This window comes from Impatiens glandulifera, chromosome 3 (genome assembly GCF_907164915.1).
Source record: "Impatiens glandulifera chromosome 3, dImpGla2.1, whole genome shotgun sequence".
Classification (NCBI taxonomy): Eukaryota; Viridiplantae; Streptophyta; class Magnoliopsida; order Ericales; family Balsaminaceae; genus Impatiens; species Impatiens glandulifera.
In genome coordinates, this window is record NC_061864.1 from 16,150,636 (window position 1) to 16,165,687 (window position 15,052).

At 30.4% G+C, this 15,052-nt stretch overlaps 1 protein-coding gene and 2 non-coding genes across 3 annotated transcripts; 2 read left to right on the forward strand and 1 right to left on the reverse strand.

Moving 5' to 3' along the window:
- Positions 1–102: 102 nt before the first annotated feature.
- Positions 103–173, forward strand: TRNAG-GCC. Its single transcript has one exon. It is a non-coding gene; the product is annotated as a tRNA-Gly (tRNA).
- Positions 174–5,324: 5,151 nt separating this feature from the next.
- On the forward strand, positions 5,325–13,935 carry LOC124930694 (ABC transporter G family member 32-like). Its single transcript, XM_047471034.1, has 24 exons — positions 5,325–5,818; positions 6,271–6,391; positions 6,489–6,577; positions 6,645–6,729; positions 7,647–7,806; positions 7,888–7,964; positions 8,102–8,155; positions 8,720–8,810; positions 9,002–9,303; positions 9,370–9,651; positions 9,734–10,050; positions 10,136–10,296; positions 10,398–10,501; positions 10,625–10,778; positions 11,004–11,126; positions 11,214–11,305; positions 11,381–11,713; positions 11,806–12,096; positions 12,180–12,263; positions 12,360–12,493; positions 12,572–12,799; positions 12,873–13,044; positions 13,125–13,379; positions 13,458–13,935. The coding sequence occupies exons 1-24, from the start codon at positions 5,544–5,546 to the stop codon at positions 13,728–13,730; spliced, it is 4,257 nt and encodes a 1,418-aa protein (XP_047326990.1). The 5' UTR covers positions 5,325–5,543; the 3' UTR covers positions 13,731–13,935.
- TRNAQ-UUG lies at positions 6,877–6,948 on the reverse strand. The gene has a single exon. It is a non-coding gene; the product is annotated as a tRNA-Gln (tRNA).
- Positions 13,936–15,052: the final 1,117 nt, after the last annotated feature.

Sequence of the window (15,052 nt, forward strand, 5' to 3'; positions counted from 1 at the left end):
TCGATTTTAATTCATAACCTTGTTTTATTTATGATTAAAAATGTTAAATACTCTATTTTGTCCTTTATTTATATTTATTTAATATATTAAAATTTTCATTCGACACCAGTGGTCTAGTGGTAGAATAGTACCCTGCCACGGTACAGACCCGGGTTCAATTCCCGGCTGGTGCAAGTTATTTTTTAATTAACTATTTTATTTTAAGTTGATATTTATATTCGATTTGTATTATTTATTAAAATTATTTAAATTACGGATTGAATAAATTTAGTTTGAATTTAATATAAATCGAACAAAAATATATTAATTTATTAATTTTACTGCTTTTCATCCTGTGTATCTCTTAAACGTGGAATGGACTAAATCGGCTATGTAGTCTACTATGTAGTCTAACTATAATTTCAAAATTTCACATGTAATGAAAGACAATAAAGTGATTATAATTCTAAATATTTAAACCAAAAAAACTTACATTAGTAGATTTGAACTAAAAATATATATTTCTATAAATAGGAATCTGATTCTAAATCGGGTAAGCAAAATAATAACAAAATACATATGCTAGAAAAAAAAAAAGAAAAAAAGAGTTATATCTTTTTCATATAAATAAAATTCATTCCTTATACACAGGTTGTTAACCTAATTCTAAACCTAAATTGATATTTTTAATATATGTTTTTTATAAGTTATAATTAAAGCATGCTCCCACTTCAACATCAACTTTTTTTTTTATTTTTTTATTTTATGATAATTGAAAATTTTGAGTTAGTAAATTTATTTAAATATAAGTTAATCTATTTGAGAGTATTAGAAAAAAAACATCCATTCATGCATTACTAAGAGACTATTGTACTAATTATGCATATTATTTATAACTAGGAAGATCCCCGTAAAATGCACACGGATAAAAATATATTGTTAATTTGTTACAACGTTTCGCGTTAATTAAATTTTGTGTTAAATTTAAAATATAAAATGTTATTATCCTAATTGGTTAAAGAGTTGTACTTATTTTATTAGGTTGCGAGTTAAAAACATACTTATAGCATTTTTATTTTTATTTTTACCGTTTTAAATTTATGGGCGGATCAACCCAGAATTCGACCCAAGTATCCATTTACTCTCACGTATATATCCAAATTAATCCATTTACTCTCACGTATATATCCAAATTAACCACAGCTAACGACCCGGCAATCCGGACACCTTCAAAATTAAGCATCATTATATATAGAGAGAGATAAGAAGAAAAATCACTTAATAATGATTGGGGAATAATCTTTTTTTTCCTATTTGTATGCCAAATTAATTAAGAAAATAACAAATAATAAAATCAAGCACACATCGATATAACAATTTTAACGTAGAAAATCTAACAAAGATAAAACCACGGGACTCGTAGGCCTTTTAATAACATTTTCATTTTATTGTAAAAAATCACGCCAAAATATTCTCTAACACTCTAAAGGTTCAAGGATATAATTTTTTTACTGAAATGGAATACTCATATAAGAAGTGAAAACAAAGATCTAGCGGGTTAAATTGTAAAAAATACCGTAAAAATTCAACCATTAGACACACAAACTCTAAATATCTAACATACTTTTATTAATTTATTTTCTCTTTTTTTTTAACTCTTTTTTTTTTTTTCTTATCCTCTATTAATAGGAGTCATCCTCTCTAAGACTTTTATTTAATTTGGATTTTCGGTTCATATTTTTCAAGTTCGTATGAGTTAAACCAAACATACTACTATTATTATAACAATTTTCGAAGTTCATTCAAACAATTTGGTGGAATAGTTTGAAGAAATAATCTAGTTTGAAGAACTAATCGTTATTTTCAAATATTTACGAGCTCGATAATACGTTAGCAATATATTTATATTTTTTCTTCTTATTTTAATGTTTGGTGACTTCTTTGTAATATTTTATTTTTTCATATATTTGTGTTGTGATTAAATGTCTCTCATCATTTATTTATTATAAATAAATCATTAAAAAACAAGAGCCTGTACAATATTAATTTCAAATGTTTATTTCCTAACTAAAAATATTTTTATTTTTTATTTTTATTGAGCCAAGAAGAGGATAAACTAAGCATGGATTACACATATTAGATCTAGAGCTATTTGAGGAAATTAAGAGGATGGTTTTCATTTGCTATTTAGAGATAGATACAGATCATCAGTTACAAATAGAATTATGTGATTCCTTGTTTAAACTTAACTCAAAATGTTTATAGTTGAAAGTATTAATCAGCCGACAATGACAATTGACAACAATTATTTCATTTACATGTTTCCATCTACCCGGTGACAAGGGCAACTACTAATTTAATTTAATATGTATTAAATAAATGTCATTTTCTTGTTTTTTTCTATGTTTTCGTGTTAATTGGTAAGTTTGTTTATTTGTATATTTTTGGTAAAGTGAATTTATAATGAAGGTGACTTAAAGTCTCTTGCAATTATAGAAAATGGGCTGCTGCATAAACAAAAGTTGCATTTACATTTTTCTTAACATTTCAACTCATTTATTTCTGTCGGTTAAACTTCTATTAGTATTTTGGATGAACATAAAAAGAAAATTTGGGTTCATATCTTATACAATTAATTATTAGATTGTTTTTATTTTGTAGGTGAATTTTTTTTATTAAAATAAATGATTATCGTGTGTTTGAACATTGGGTCATTGGATATCTATAGTTCGTTTACCGAACAATCAACCATTTTATAATAACTTTTAATTATATAATATTATATATCTAAAGCTTTCTTTAAAAAATAAAAAAAAATATTTTTTTTAAATAAAGTCAATTAAAGTACTTTAACTTTAACCGTCTAATAAATAATATTTGTATATTCCATATTTATTGACAACCACTATATTCTAGGCTAGACTGAAATAATAAATTGGGGTTTCTTATTAGGAGTTAATCCCAATTTGGGACATTTTTTTAACCTCATAATTTGACTCTTCTTATTGGAAGTCAATTACAATTTGGGACATCTTCTTTCGAACTTCATAATTTAGAGTGACTTTTATACAAATCTTATTTTGTACAAACTTGACAATTTGGAGCCCTAAATTGTGAGTTTGGAAAGAAGATTTCCAAATTACAATTGGTCTCAATAAAGAGCCCAAATTGTGAGGTTCGAAAGAAGATGTCTAAATTACAATTGACTTAAACTCCAAACTGTAAAGTTCGGACGAAGAGGTCCCAAATTGTAATTGGTCCACAATAATAAAAAAAAACCTAATTTATTATTTCGACCCTATATTATATATATCTAAGAGCTTGTATGATTATATATTTTTTTTTAAATTTTTGAAAAGAAATATAAATTTTATTGATATTATATCAATATCATTCTAATCATTAAATTAATCATTTTATAAAATATATATATATATATATATATTAAATTATCCTCTCTTTTTTTTATAAAATTTAAATATACAAAATATTGTAATAATTTAATTAACTCAAATAACTTACTTATCATTTTTCAAGACAAAATCCCAAAAATCAAAAAATAAACTAGATAACCAGCATCAAAAATCTCTTCCTACTAACTAAAGTGAATTCACAATAAAAATATGTTTTCATCTTCATAAACTAAGAACTTGTTTGATCTTGAATTTTTATCTGAATTATCATTTTATTAGGAAAGAGATGATATATAAATAAGAGAGTGAAAATATTAAATAAATAATATTTTGTTGAATAAAAGAATATAAGATAAATAAAGTAAAAGAAAAAAATATTAAATTTTAGATTAAAAAAAAATCAATATCAATCACACTCTCCAATGGTAGACTTGCAAACAAACAGTCCTTAATTGAGACAACTCGTTAAAGTCGTGTTTTATGTATTTTCTCAAGAAAAAATAGAGTCGTCTTTGAACAACCGTTAAAGTCTATATTATTAATACTTGGTATTTGAAAACGGTTACATCATAAATCACCAATGAATCCTACCACGTGGACAAGTCATGCAACTTTTACCATTCACCTACTTTTGACACTCCTTATGCCTTGGTTTGAATTTCAATTGAGATCATAAATTCTTACTAAACCTTGTTTGACTATATAAATAGTCTGAACAAATAATTACAAAAATTGGGATTTTTTGGAAAAATATTATGATAAAAACTGTATAAAATTATATAAGATAAAAATAAATTGAATTTAAGGGATTAAAAATCCGTAAACTAAGGGTTAGTTTCATTTGGTTTATAAGCTTAAATAAGTTTGTATAATGAAATTTTTAGTGTATAAACAAATAAATTATAGCATTTAATAAAACTTTCAGTTGTTTTTATTTTTGAAAAATTTGGGCACCTTTGATTCAACTTATAATCCAAACAATTTAAGTGTGCTTAATAATTTATTTAAACAGTAAATTAATATAAAAAAATTATAATCAAACCTATTTTATATTTAAATATAATATAGCTATAATCTCTCTTTTTTTTTTCTTTCTTATCACTTTTTTTTTTAATACTTTTTATTCATTATTTACCCCCTTTTTTATTTATTATTATTCAGTTTTTATATAATTTTATTTAATTATTATTATAATAAAAAATATATTTTTAATAATATTATATATTTTCTTAGTTTTATAATAATCAAAAAAATTAATAAATTAAATTTTAAAATAAATAAATTAAAAAAATAGATAAAAATTAGACAATAAGAAAGTAATATACTAACAAAAATAAAAAATAATATACAATTTTATAGAAATTAATATGTTCATATAATTTATTCTTTAATTTAACCAATTTATTAATATTTAAAATAATGTTAACAAAACTATTCAATTTATTATAATTAAAAAATATTAAATTTAAAAATATATTATTAATTAACTATATATAACATTATATATAAATATAATATTAATTATTAAATATTAAACAATAAATAAATTGAGTGTAGATGCTGAATGAAACTTACAAAAACCTTTATGTATGTTTTTCGAAATTGTTAATAGTACTTTTAAAGTTGAAATATGAATTAATGAAAAAATCAATCTAAAAAAAATACTGTTACGAAACAAACAAGGCCTAAGATACGTCAAAGTAGATTAATTAAAGTAGTTTTCAATGCCAGGTATCTAATAAATTGGTTACAGCTCAGTGACGTTACTATGCGCAAGCATGTAGTGGATTCCATCTTCTTTCATTTTGTAAATTAAATGTTTTATATTTAATTAATTTTGAGTCCCGCCATTCTGTCCTTCCTCCGGTGCATTAAATGCAACGTCCTCATTTTTCTCTCATCATCATTCATATATGAGAGAGAAAGTACAGAGTAAACAGAAAAGAGAAAATTTGTGTATAGATAACACGAGAGAGAGTGTAGCTTTTAATGCATAACTTAACTCAACTACCTTCATCAGCATTATACTGAGATTAAATACACACTTATCTTGAATCATCCCAACCAATCCACTAGATCTTCTGTAATCTCTCACACTTTACATAGTAGGGCAAACACTTCTCCGAGACGCATGCGGATTGAGCAGCAGTAATGTGGAATTTCGCGGAGAACCTTGCGGCTAGGTCTTCTTCATTTCGGGAGGATGTTGATGACGAGGAGGAGCTGCGCTGGGCAGCAATCGAGAGGCTGCCGACGTATAATCGGATTCGGAAGGGAATTTTCAGAAATGTTGCAGGAGATTTTAGAGAAATCGACGTTCATAAGCTAGAAACGGAAGAGCGAATGGTGCTTTTGGATCGATTAGTCAATTCTGTAGAAGATGACACTGATCAGTTTTTCAATAGGATTCGTCGACGTTTCGATGCGTAAGTTTCCGATTTCTTTGATTGATTGTGTTCTTCTTTGAAGATGAACTGAATTGTATTATATTGAACTCGTTTCTACTTACTAGCTTATTGCTTTTGAGACTGTTTTGAAAATTATACGTCTCAACTAAACAGGATTTGGTTAAATCGAAAACTGAATTCAGTTTCCATATTAGATCTAATATTCTTTTCAGATTTATTAACTTTTGTGGTAAATTTCATATAAGCAGGTGCAAAGTATCAATTTATCACTGAAATTCTGTCATTTGCTTATTGCATCTATATGGAGCAGATGATTTATGTATCTGTTATTTAACATAGTATCTTCTCGTAATGAAGTGGAGAGAATCAATACCTATATGTTTTTAGTCATTGCCTTTCTCTTTTGTTCCTTGCTCTTGTTAAAATGAATTACAACTATTGGTCGACTCATATCTTTCATGATGATGCAGAGTGGAGCTTGAATTACCTAAAATTGAGGTTAGATTTCAAAATCTAACAGTGGATTCATTTGTCCTTGTTGGAAGTAGCGCTTTGCCGACCATTCCCAATTTTATATTCAATATGGCTGAGGTAACATTTCAATGTAATAGACAGGATGAAATCGATTTGGATGATTTCATTTCCTAATTCTGCGATTATGCAATCGTTTGTACATTTGCCCCTCCAGGTTCTCTTCAGGCAATTGAAAATATGTAGAGGCAGGAGAAGGAAATTGTCAATTTTAGATAATATCAGTGGGATTATTAGGCCTTCCAGGTACATTTGCATTGAAATAACCAAGTTTGCCAATATTATGTTTATTATTATTTTTATACTATTTCAGATTGACACTGCTTTTGGGTCCTCCGAGCTCTGGGAAGACGACGCTGCTTTTGGCCCTTGCTGGCCGTCTTGGGTCTGATTTAAAAGTAAGCAAACTTTTTTCTTTAGAGCTGCAATCACTGCATCAAGAGTTTAGTCTAACTATTGCATTCATAGTCAATAAATACACCACTAAGACAGATTTCATAAAAACAATAGTTTTGACACTGTTTTATTTGGTAGAAAATAAAAAGAGGTCCTACCGGGAGTCGAACCCAGGTCGCTGGATTCAAAGTCCAGAGTGCTAACCACTACACCATAGAACCTTGTTGTACACCACTCTATTGTATATGATTATTCTCAATGATATCATATATTATTGTATTAGATATTTTTGATAATTTTAAAAATATATTATATGCTGCATTCCAATTTCCAACCCTCTATTATATAATAAGAATTTATGAAGTGGATTTTGTTGAAAGAACAAGGGAAATAGACCACAAAATATGGTAGAATCCCCCATCAGTGTTAGCAGTCAGAACATACGGAATCAGAACCTAAAACTTCGACACCATGTAAAAATAAAAAGGGAAATGATAGAGAGCAGGAAAGAATTGACAGGAATATGTAGGGAAATGATGTGTCATCCTTCTATTGGATTGAAAATGTAATAGGAGAAAGAATTTTAAAATTTTCAATCCAATGAAGGGATAACACATCATTTCCCTGCATATTTTTGTCAATTCTTTTCTGCTCTCTAATAAAAATAGCAATGTCATACATTATAACCAACCTTTCATCTTCTAAAAAAAGAACCTTTTGTTTATTTATTAGACACTATATATTCTTAAAATTCAATTGTATATGATTATATTTGATTTGATAGGAATCTAACACTCTTATCTTTGATGTTGTCTTTTCAGTTGTTTTCTCTCCTGTAACAATGTGTACACTGTGTTCATAACTCTTTTTAAATCCTTTTAATATAAGTTGACCGTTTACAACATTTCACATTTTGAAGGTGTCAGGGGAAATTACATACAATGGACATGGTTTAAAGGAATTTGTGCCGCAACAAACATCTTCCTATGTTAACCAACAAGATTGTCACGTTGCAGAGATGACAGTGAGGGAAATTCTGACCTTCTCCGCACAATGCCAGGGGGTAGGGCGTAATTATGGTAAGCTTCAATTATATATATAACTGGATCTGATTCCTTAAACCATTTGACTGTTGAATTATCACATGAATAACTGGATAGATATGCTTATGGAGCTTTCAAGAAGAGAGAAAAACCGTGGAGTAAAACCTGATGAAGACCTTGATATATTTATAAAGGTATAGTTGCATATGATATACACAGTATCACAAACTTACTAAATATAATTATTTTCTTTTTGCCTTTCTCTATCCCTTTTTTGACGGTTTTATCTCTATAACAAACTCTTTTTTGCCTCATTTGGTCGGTTTTGCAGGCAATGGCCTTGGGTGGACATGAGACAAACCTCATGGTGGAATATGTTCTAAAGGTACACCATCAATAGCATTTTGTAATATTGGTTGCCATTTTTAAGTCTCTAATAATGTTCACCTTTCATTCTTGTCTTATTTTCCTTTTTTTTCCTTGTAAATGTTTTTCTTTGCTTTGTGGTGGTTTGCTCAAACTACAATTTTCTATAAAATGAAATTAACTTTTGTTCAAAAAAATTATGTTCACCTTCCTTTTCTTTTGATCCTCTCATCTACTTAAGACAGTGTGATATTATCAAAGGGCGCTTTAAAGACAAATTCTTCCTTAAATAGAAATAAAATCAACTCCCTAATGATAGCATGCTCAAGTTTTTCGAATTACGATCTTGTTTGATTATTTGGGTTATTTACAAAACACATCACATATTCTTTCAACCATCAAATCACTTAATTCATCAACAAAAATACCTTTATTTTATATTTATAAAATTTAACAAAGGACTCTTTAGTAATTTGCCCAAATAATTCCAAAAACCCCACTTTTTTTTTTATCAAACAAGATTTAGGATTCTAGAGAAAGTCCCTATCATTCACAACCCTTTACTAAACTTCATCTGACAAAGATTCTAGGATTGGACATCTGTGCGGACACATTGGCGGGTGATGAAATGCTTAAAGGAATTTCAGGAGGACAAAAGAAGAGGCTTACTACTGGTACTTGTTGTTGCAGATAATTAATTGACCTTTTGTTTCTCCATGTTGCTCATTTATTCCTTCCTTTTCATTTTATGTTTTGTTTTGTGTATAAACTTTCACACCCTTGTCCATTTGAAATCATCATAAGAATCATAATCGGACTTAAAAATAGTTGCTTACAGAACACTCATATTAAACACTTACTGCAGGTGAATTATTAGTTGGTCCATCAAGAGTACTGTTTATGGACGAAATATCTACTGGCTTAGATAGTTCAACTACACATCAAATAATTAAGTATCTCAAGCACTCAACAGTTGCACTTGATAGGACCACAGTCATCTCTCTCCTTCAACCTGCTCCCGAGACTTATGAGTTGTTTGATGATATTATACTTCTAGCCGAGGGTCAAATTGTATACCAAGGGCCACGTGATGCGGCTCTAGATTTTTTCTCATTGATGGGATTTAAATGTCCCATCCGGAAAAATGTGGCAGATTTTCTTCAAGAGGTTAGATGAGATCATAATTATCGTTAGCCTTGTTACATTTCTCTTACTGTATCTTAATGGTTCCAGGTGGTATCAAAGAAGGATCAGGAGCAGTATTGGGTTGCTTATGATCGTCCTTATACTTATGTAACTGTCCCAAAATTTTCTGAAGCTTTTCATGCATATCGTGTTGGGAAGAGCTTGTCTTCAGAACTTCGTGTTCCCTTCGATAGACGCCACAATCATCAAGCAGCATTGTCAACTTCTCGCTACGGCATGAAAAAGAGTGAGCTTTTGAGGACCAGCTATAATTGGCAATTGTTGCTGATGAAAAGGAATTCATTTATTTATGTTTTCAAATTCATTCAGGTAATTGAAAAACAGTTATACCATAATATATCCAAAATTCATTTATTCATGAGATATTTTAACGCTGGATTCTTATCTCCAGTTGTTTCTGGTTTCTCTCATTACAATGAGTGTTTTCTTACGGACAACATTGCATCACAATACTATTGATGACGGAGGATTATATCTTGGAGCGATTTACTTTGCTATGGTTATTATTCTCTTTAATGGATTTACTGAGGTCCCAATGTTGGTGTCTAAGCTTCCAGTTCTCTATAAATACAGAGATCTTCACTTCTTTCCATGTTGGGCGTATACTCTTCCTTCTTGGTTATTAAGTATCCCAACTTCAATTATAGAGTCTGGATTTTGGGTGGCAGCCACATATTATGTGATTGGATTTGATCCTAACATCACAAGGTAAGACTTGAACACTAACAGACTCCAGTATAGGCACTATGACACATTGTTTGGTTAACACTTGATGTTAACACTGCAATTGCAGATTCCTTTCCCAGTTTCTGCTATATTTCTTTCTGCACCAAATGTCCTTGGCCCTTTTCCGGGTGATGGGCTCCTTGGGTCGAAATATGATAGTTTCCAACACATTTGGATCTTTTGCCATGTTGGTCGTCATGGGTCTTGGAGGATATGTAATTTCCAGGGGTAAAAATGTCATTTCTATGTTTCATTTCAGTCATTGCATTGCTTTCATATTTTAGCTCCAATGACAATGTTCCCTCCTTTTTTTTCTCTCTCTTTCATAGATAGTATATCTAGTTGGTGGATTTGGGGTTTCTGGATTTCTCCTTTGATGTACGCTCAAAATGCAGCTTCTGTGAATGAATTTCTGGGACATGCTTGGGATAAGGTAATTCTTATGAATTTTTAAGATCCAACAATTACATATTTGATGGAAATGATGTTTGTTTGCCTTTTCTCACCCTTATTCTAGTATTAAATGCATATTTTCTTCTTCATCTTATACATGCAGAAAATTGGGGAGAACATAACCTTAGGAGAAGCATTACTAAAATCCCGCGGTTTATTCACTGAATCGTATTGGTATTGGATTGGTGTTGGTGCCTTGCTTGGATATACAATTTTATTCAACATTCTTTTCACAGTTTTCCTCACTTATCTAAATCGTAAGCCTATTTTCTTGAATGTTGTACACTAAGGCCTTGTTTGATTTTGGGTTATGATTTTTTGGTTGATGATTTGAATGCTTAGTAGAAAGTTGATTGGATAGTGGGTTAGTCCAAATTAATCTCAAATAACCCACATCAAAACAAGGCCTAAGAGTGGTGAGAATTCTAGGTGACTTAATGATTCTTTGCACCTACTTATATGCATGATAATGTTACCTTCAGCTCTAGGGAGACCGCAAGCTGTCGTGTCTGCAGAAGAGCTCCAAGAGAGGGCCAGGGGTAAAGTTGGGGAACCTGTTGAAAGACAGCTGAGAGAGTACTTTCAGTTTTCAGGTCCACTAACAGGTCTGTAGTAATGCAACATTGCCTACATTAATGATTAGTGTATGTTTCTGGTCAAAATCTAAATACGTTTGACTTGATACTTAACAGTCAAAGGCATTCAACAGAGAGGAATGGTGCTTCCATTTCAACCACTCTCTATGGCCTTCAGCAATATCAATTACTTTGTAGACGTGCCCTTGGTGTGTTTTCTTGCCCTGGCTTGTAATTCCAAACTTTGAATATGTGAAGCTGATTGGCAAGTGTTGTTGATTCAGGAATTGAAGCAGCAAGGATTATTAGAAGATAAGTTACAGTTGTTAGTTAATGTTACTGGAGCATTCAGGCCTGGAGTGCTTACAGCATTGGTTGGCGTGAGTGGTGCTGGCAAAACCACTCTCATGGATGTCTTAGCCGGTAGGAAGACTGGAGGCTTTATCGAAGGAAACACATACATCTCTGGTTACCCTAAGAAGCAAGAAACTTTTGCTAGAGTTTCTGGTTACTGCGAACAAAACGACATCCACTCCCCTTGCTTAACTGTTTTTGAGTCACTTCTTTTCTCTGCTTGGCTTCGATTGTCACACCAGGTTGACCTGGACACACAAAAAGTAAGCACAACTAGTTTCTCCTAGTTTTGTGCTAGCCTCCTCCAATATATATTTATCTTTTGTGGGGGCTAAGACTGGATTCGATTCTGCAGGCTTTTGTTGATGAAGTGATGGAACTTGTGGAGCTGACACAACTACGTGGGGCTTTAGTTGGTTTGCCGGGTGTTGATGGTTTATCAACAGAACAAAGAAAACGGTTGACTATTGGTGTTGAACTGGTTGCTAACCCTTCTATAGTGTTCATGGATGAGCCAACATCAGGTTTAGATGCAAGAGCTGCAGCAATTGTGATGAGGACAGTGAGGAATATAGTAAATACAGGAAGAACTATTGTATGCACAATTCACCAACCCAGCATTGACATTTTCGAATCCTTTGATGAGGTCATACAATGAAAATGAATACAACTTATTTTTCCCATTTATTCAACTTTTTAAGGTTCTCATTTTTATCCTATGTTTCTCAGCTCTTGTTCATGAAGCGTGGAGGAGAAGTCATTTATGCTGGTCCACTTGGCCCCAAATCTCACAAGCTCATTGAGTACTTTGAGGTAATTCATAAAAATAAAGATCAACTTCTCTAGACTAGACATGATTGTTCATTGTATTGTTAACTACAACATGAAAACTGTGTTGTATAAGAACAGGCTATAGAAGGTGTTCAAAAGATCAAACCTGGACATAATCCTGCTGCTTGGATGCTAGATGTTACATCGTTAGCAGAAGAGAATCGCCTTCAAGTGGATTTTGCCGAAATTTACAGAAGATCAAACCTTTTTCTGTATGAATTAGTGTTTTTTTATCTCCATTTTGTTTTTCGACAACTTCTATTTGTTTTGATGTTTAACTTTTCTTCCAGACATAATCAAGAACTTGTTGAAAGTCTAAGCCAGCCAAATAGTGAATCAAAAGACCTGAACTTCCCAACCATATATTCACGGTCATATTTTTCTCAATTTCTGGCATGTTTGTGGAAGCAAAACTTGTCTTATTGGCGAAACCCACAGTATACAGCAGTTCGCTTCTTCTACACCATCATTATTTCCATAATGCTCGGCACCATTTGCTGGAGATTTGGAGCAAAAAGGTCCTATATCTCATACTTGAGCTTTGTTAACTGTTATTTTTCATTTTCTTAATTCAATTGTTTTTATCTACAGGGATACACAGCAAGATATATTTAACGCTATGGGGTCTATGTACGCCGCAGTCCTTTTCATAGGTATAACGAATGCAACTGCCGTTCAACCTGTTGTTTCTGTTGAAAGATTTGTATCGTACAGAGAAAGAGCTGCCGGAATGTATTCAGCTCTACCATTTGCATTTGCTCAGGCAAGCAGCAACTAACTTATAACTTGATCATATATAAGTTATGTCTCTTATATTTTTTTTGACTAAAATCCAATTTTCAGGTGGTGATTGAGTTTCCATATGTTTTTGGGCAAACGCTTATCTACTGTGCAATATTCTACTCATTGGCTGCGTTTGAGTGGAGTGTTTTCAAGTTCTTATGGTACTTATTCTTCATGTATTTCACAATCATGTACTTCACATTTTACGGGATGATGACAACTGCTATCACACCGAATCATAATGTCGCCTCCATCATTGCTGCTCCTTTCTATATGATGTGGAATCTATTTAGTGGCCTTATGATTCCTCATCAGGTATATAATAACTCGGTAAACAAGTTTCAAAATAAATTTAAATAATATTCTGATTATCAATTGATATAATTTTTTCAGAGGATACCAATATGGTGGAGATGGTATTATTGGGCGAACCCTGTGGCGTGGAGCCTTTACGGTCTTCTGGCTTCACAATATGGCGATAGTGATCATCCTGTGAAACTAGCGGATGGAATTCACACATTGCCGGCAAAGATATTGATTAAGGAAGTGTTTGGTTTCAGGCATGAGTTTGTGGGAATTGCGGGGATTGTGGTGGTGAGTTTCTGCCTGATTTTTGCTGTTATCTTCGCCTATGCAATAAAGACGTTTAATTTCCAAAAGAGATGATTCAGACAGGTATGATCATCTATAATACATATATATATAGTGCAAATAGCCAATGATAAATTTTAATTTTATTTTTTGTGCTAAAATTGTATAAGTGCTTTGTGATCCATTTCATATCAAATTAAACATTGTTCCAACCAATTCATTTTGTTCTAAAATGATATGATCTTGACTGAAATGTGAAATTACATTTAGCTAATATTTATTGAGAAATATTTTAAATTTGATATTAAAGGTGTAATCGGTTTGGTTTGGTTTGATTTGGTTTGGTTTAGTTTGGTTTGGTTAGTTAATTGACAGAAATATACATCCATATGGTTGACATCGGTTTATTTAACTTCAAATTAAAACATCAGTTTAAATATATATATATATATATATATATAATAATATTATGTAACAATATATGAATAATGAAATGAGGCTTTGCAGTCCATTTAATAAAATATTTAAATAAATGTATAATTTTTAAATATAAAGGTTGTAAAATGTTGTAGGACAGTGATTTAATATACAAACTTATAATTTTTATTTGAATATGAGTTTAAATCTACCAAAAATAAATATTTTCATCAATTTTTTTTTTAAAACTAGACGTAAGGCAATAACAAAATATTATCTTTTTTTCTACTTGGGCAACCCAAAATGGGTCGACTCAGTTAATAGTTCATAAATGGTAAGATCATTAAATTAAAAAACACATTATATTAAAATTAAGTTTGTATAATAAATAATAATTAATATTCTTCATTTCATAGTCTTTTATTTTAAATGTGTATTGTGAACAAATACTTATTAGACATTACTCATTTACTGAATCGTTGATCAGTGTTTGGTAATAAGAAGAAGACCATAATAAATTATTTTCATTTTCACATATCATCTACTTTAATGTTTTCAAAAGAAATAATATTTTTTATTATATATTTATTTATACCTCATACTCTGCCTTATTTGAATAATCTTTAAATAACCTTAAAACCCTTTTTTAATAAAGAAATATTTAGAAATCATCTGACTATCCAAATAACCCATTAAAAAAAGTGCCAAAAAAGTAGTAAGCAGAGGTCTGATGCAAGTTCATATTTCTGACATATATATATATTTTTGTCTGCAAATACTTTTTCACTCTGAATACAACAAGCTTTCTGCGTCTTCCAATAATACTAACAACAGTCATAGGCTGCTTTACATATCGACAGAATCTAACTATCTCAATAAAGAAAATAACAGATGAATCCAAAATATTCATAATCATCTTTTAATTATAAAATCATTTAAAATTAAACAAAATTTATTCAAGAGGACCTTAATTTCATTGA

Bases quoted from the DNA above. Each gene is read 5' to 3' on its own strand.
- LOC124930694 (XM_047471034.1), top strand. From the start codon at position 5,544: ATGTGGAATTTCGCGGAGAACCTTGCGGCTAGGTCTTCTTCATTTCGG. The intron at 6,730-7,646 runs GTAAGCAAACTT...CACATTTTGAAG, and splicing joins GTCTTGGGTCTGATTTAAAA to GTGTCAGGGGAAATTACATA. The intron at 8,156-8,719 runs GTACACCATCAA...CATCTGACAAAG, and splicing joins TGGTGGAATATGTTCTAAAG to ATTCTAGGATTGGACATCTG.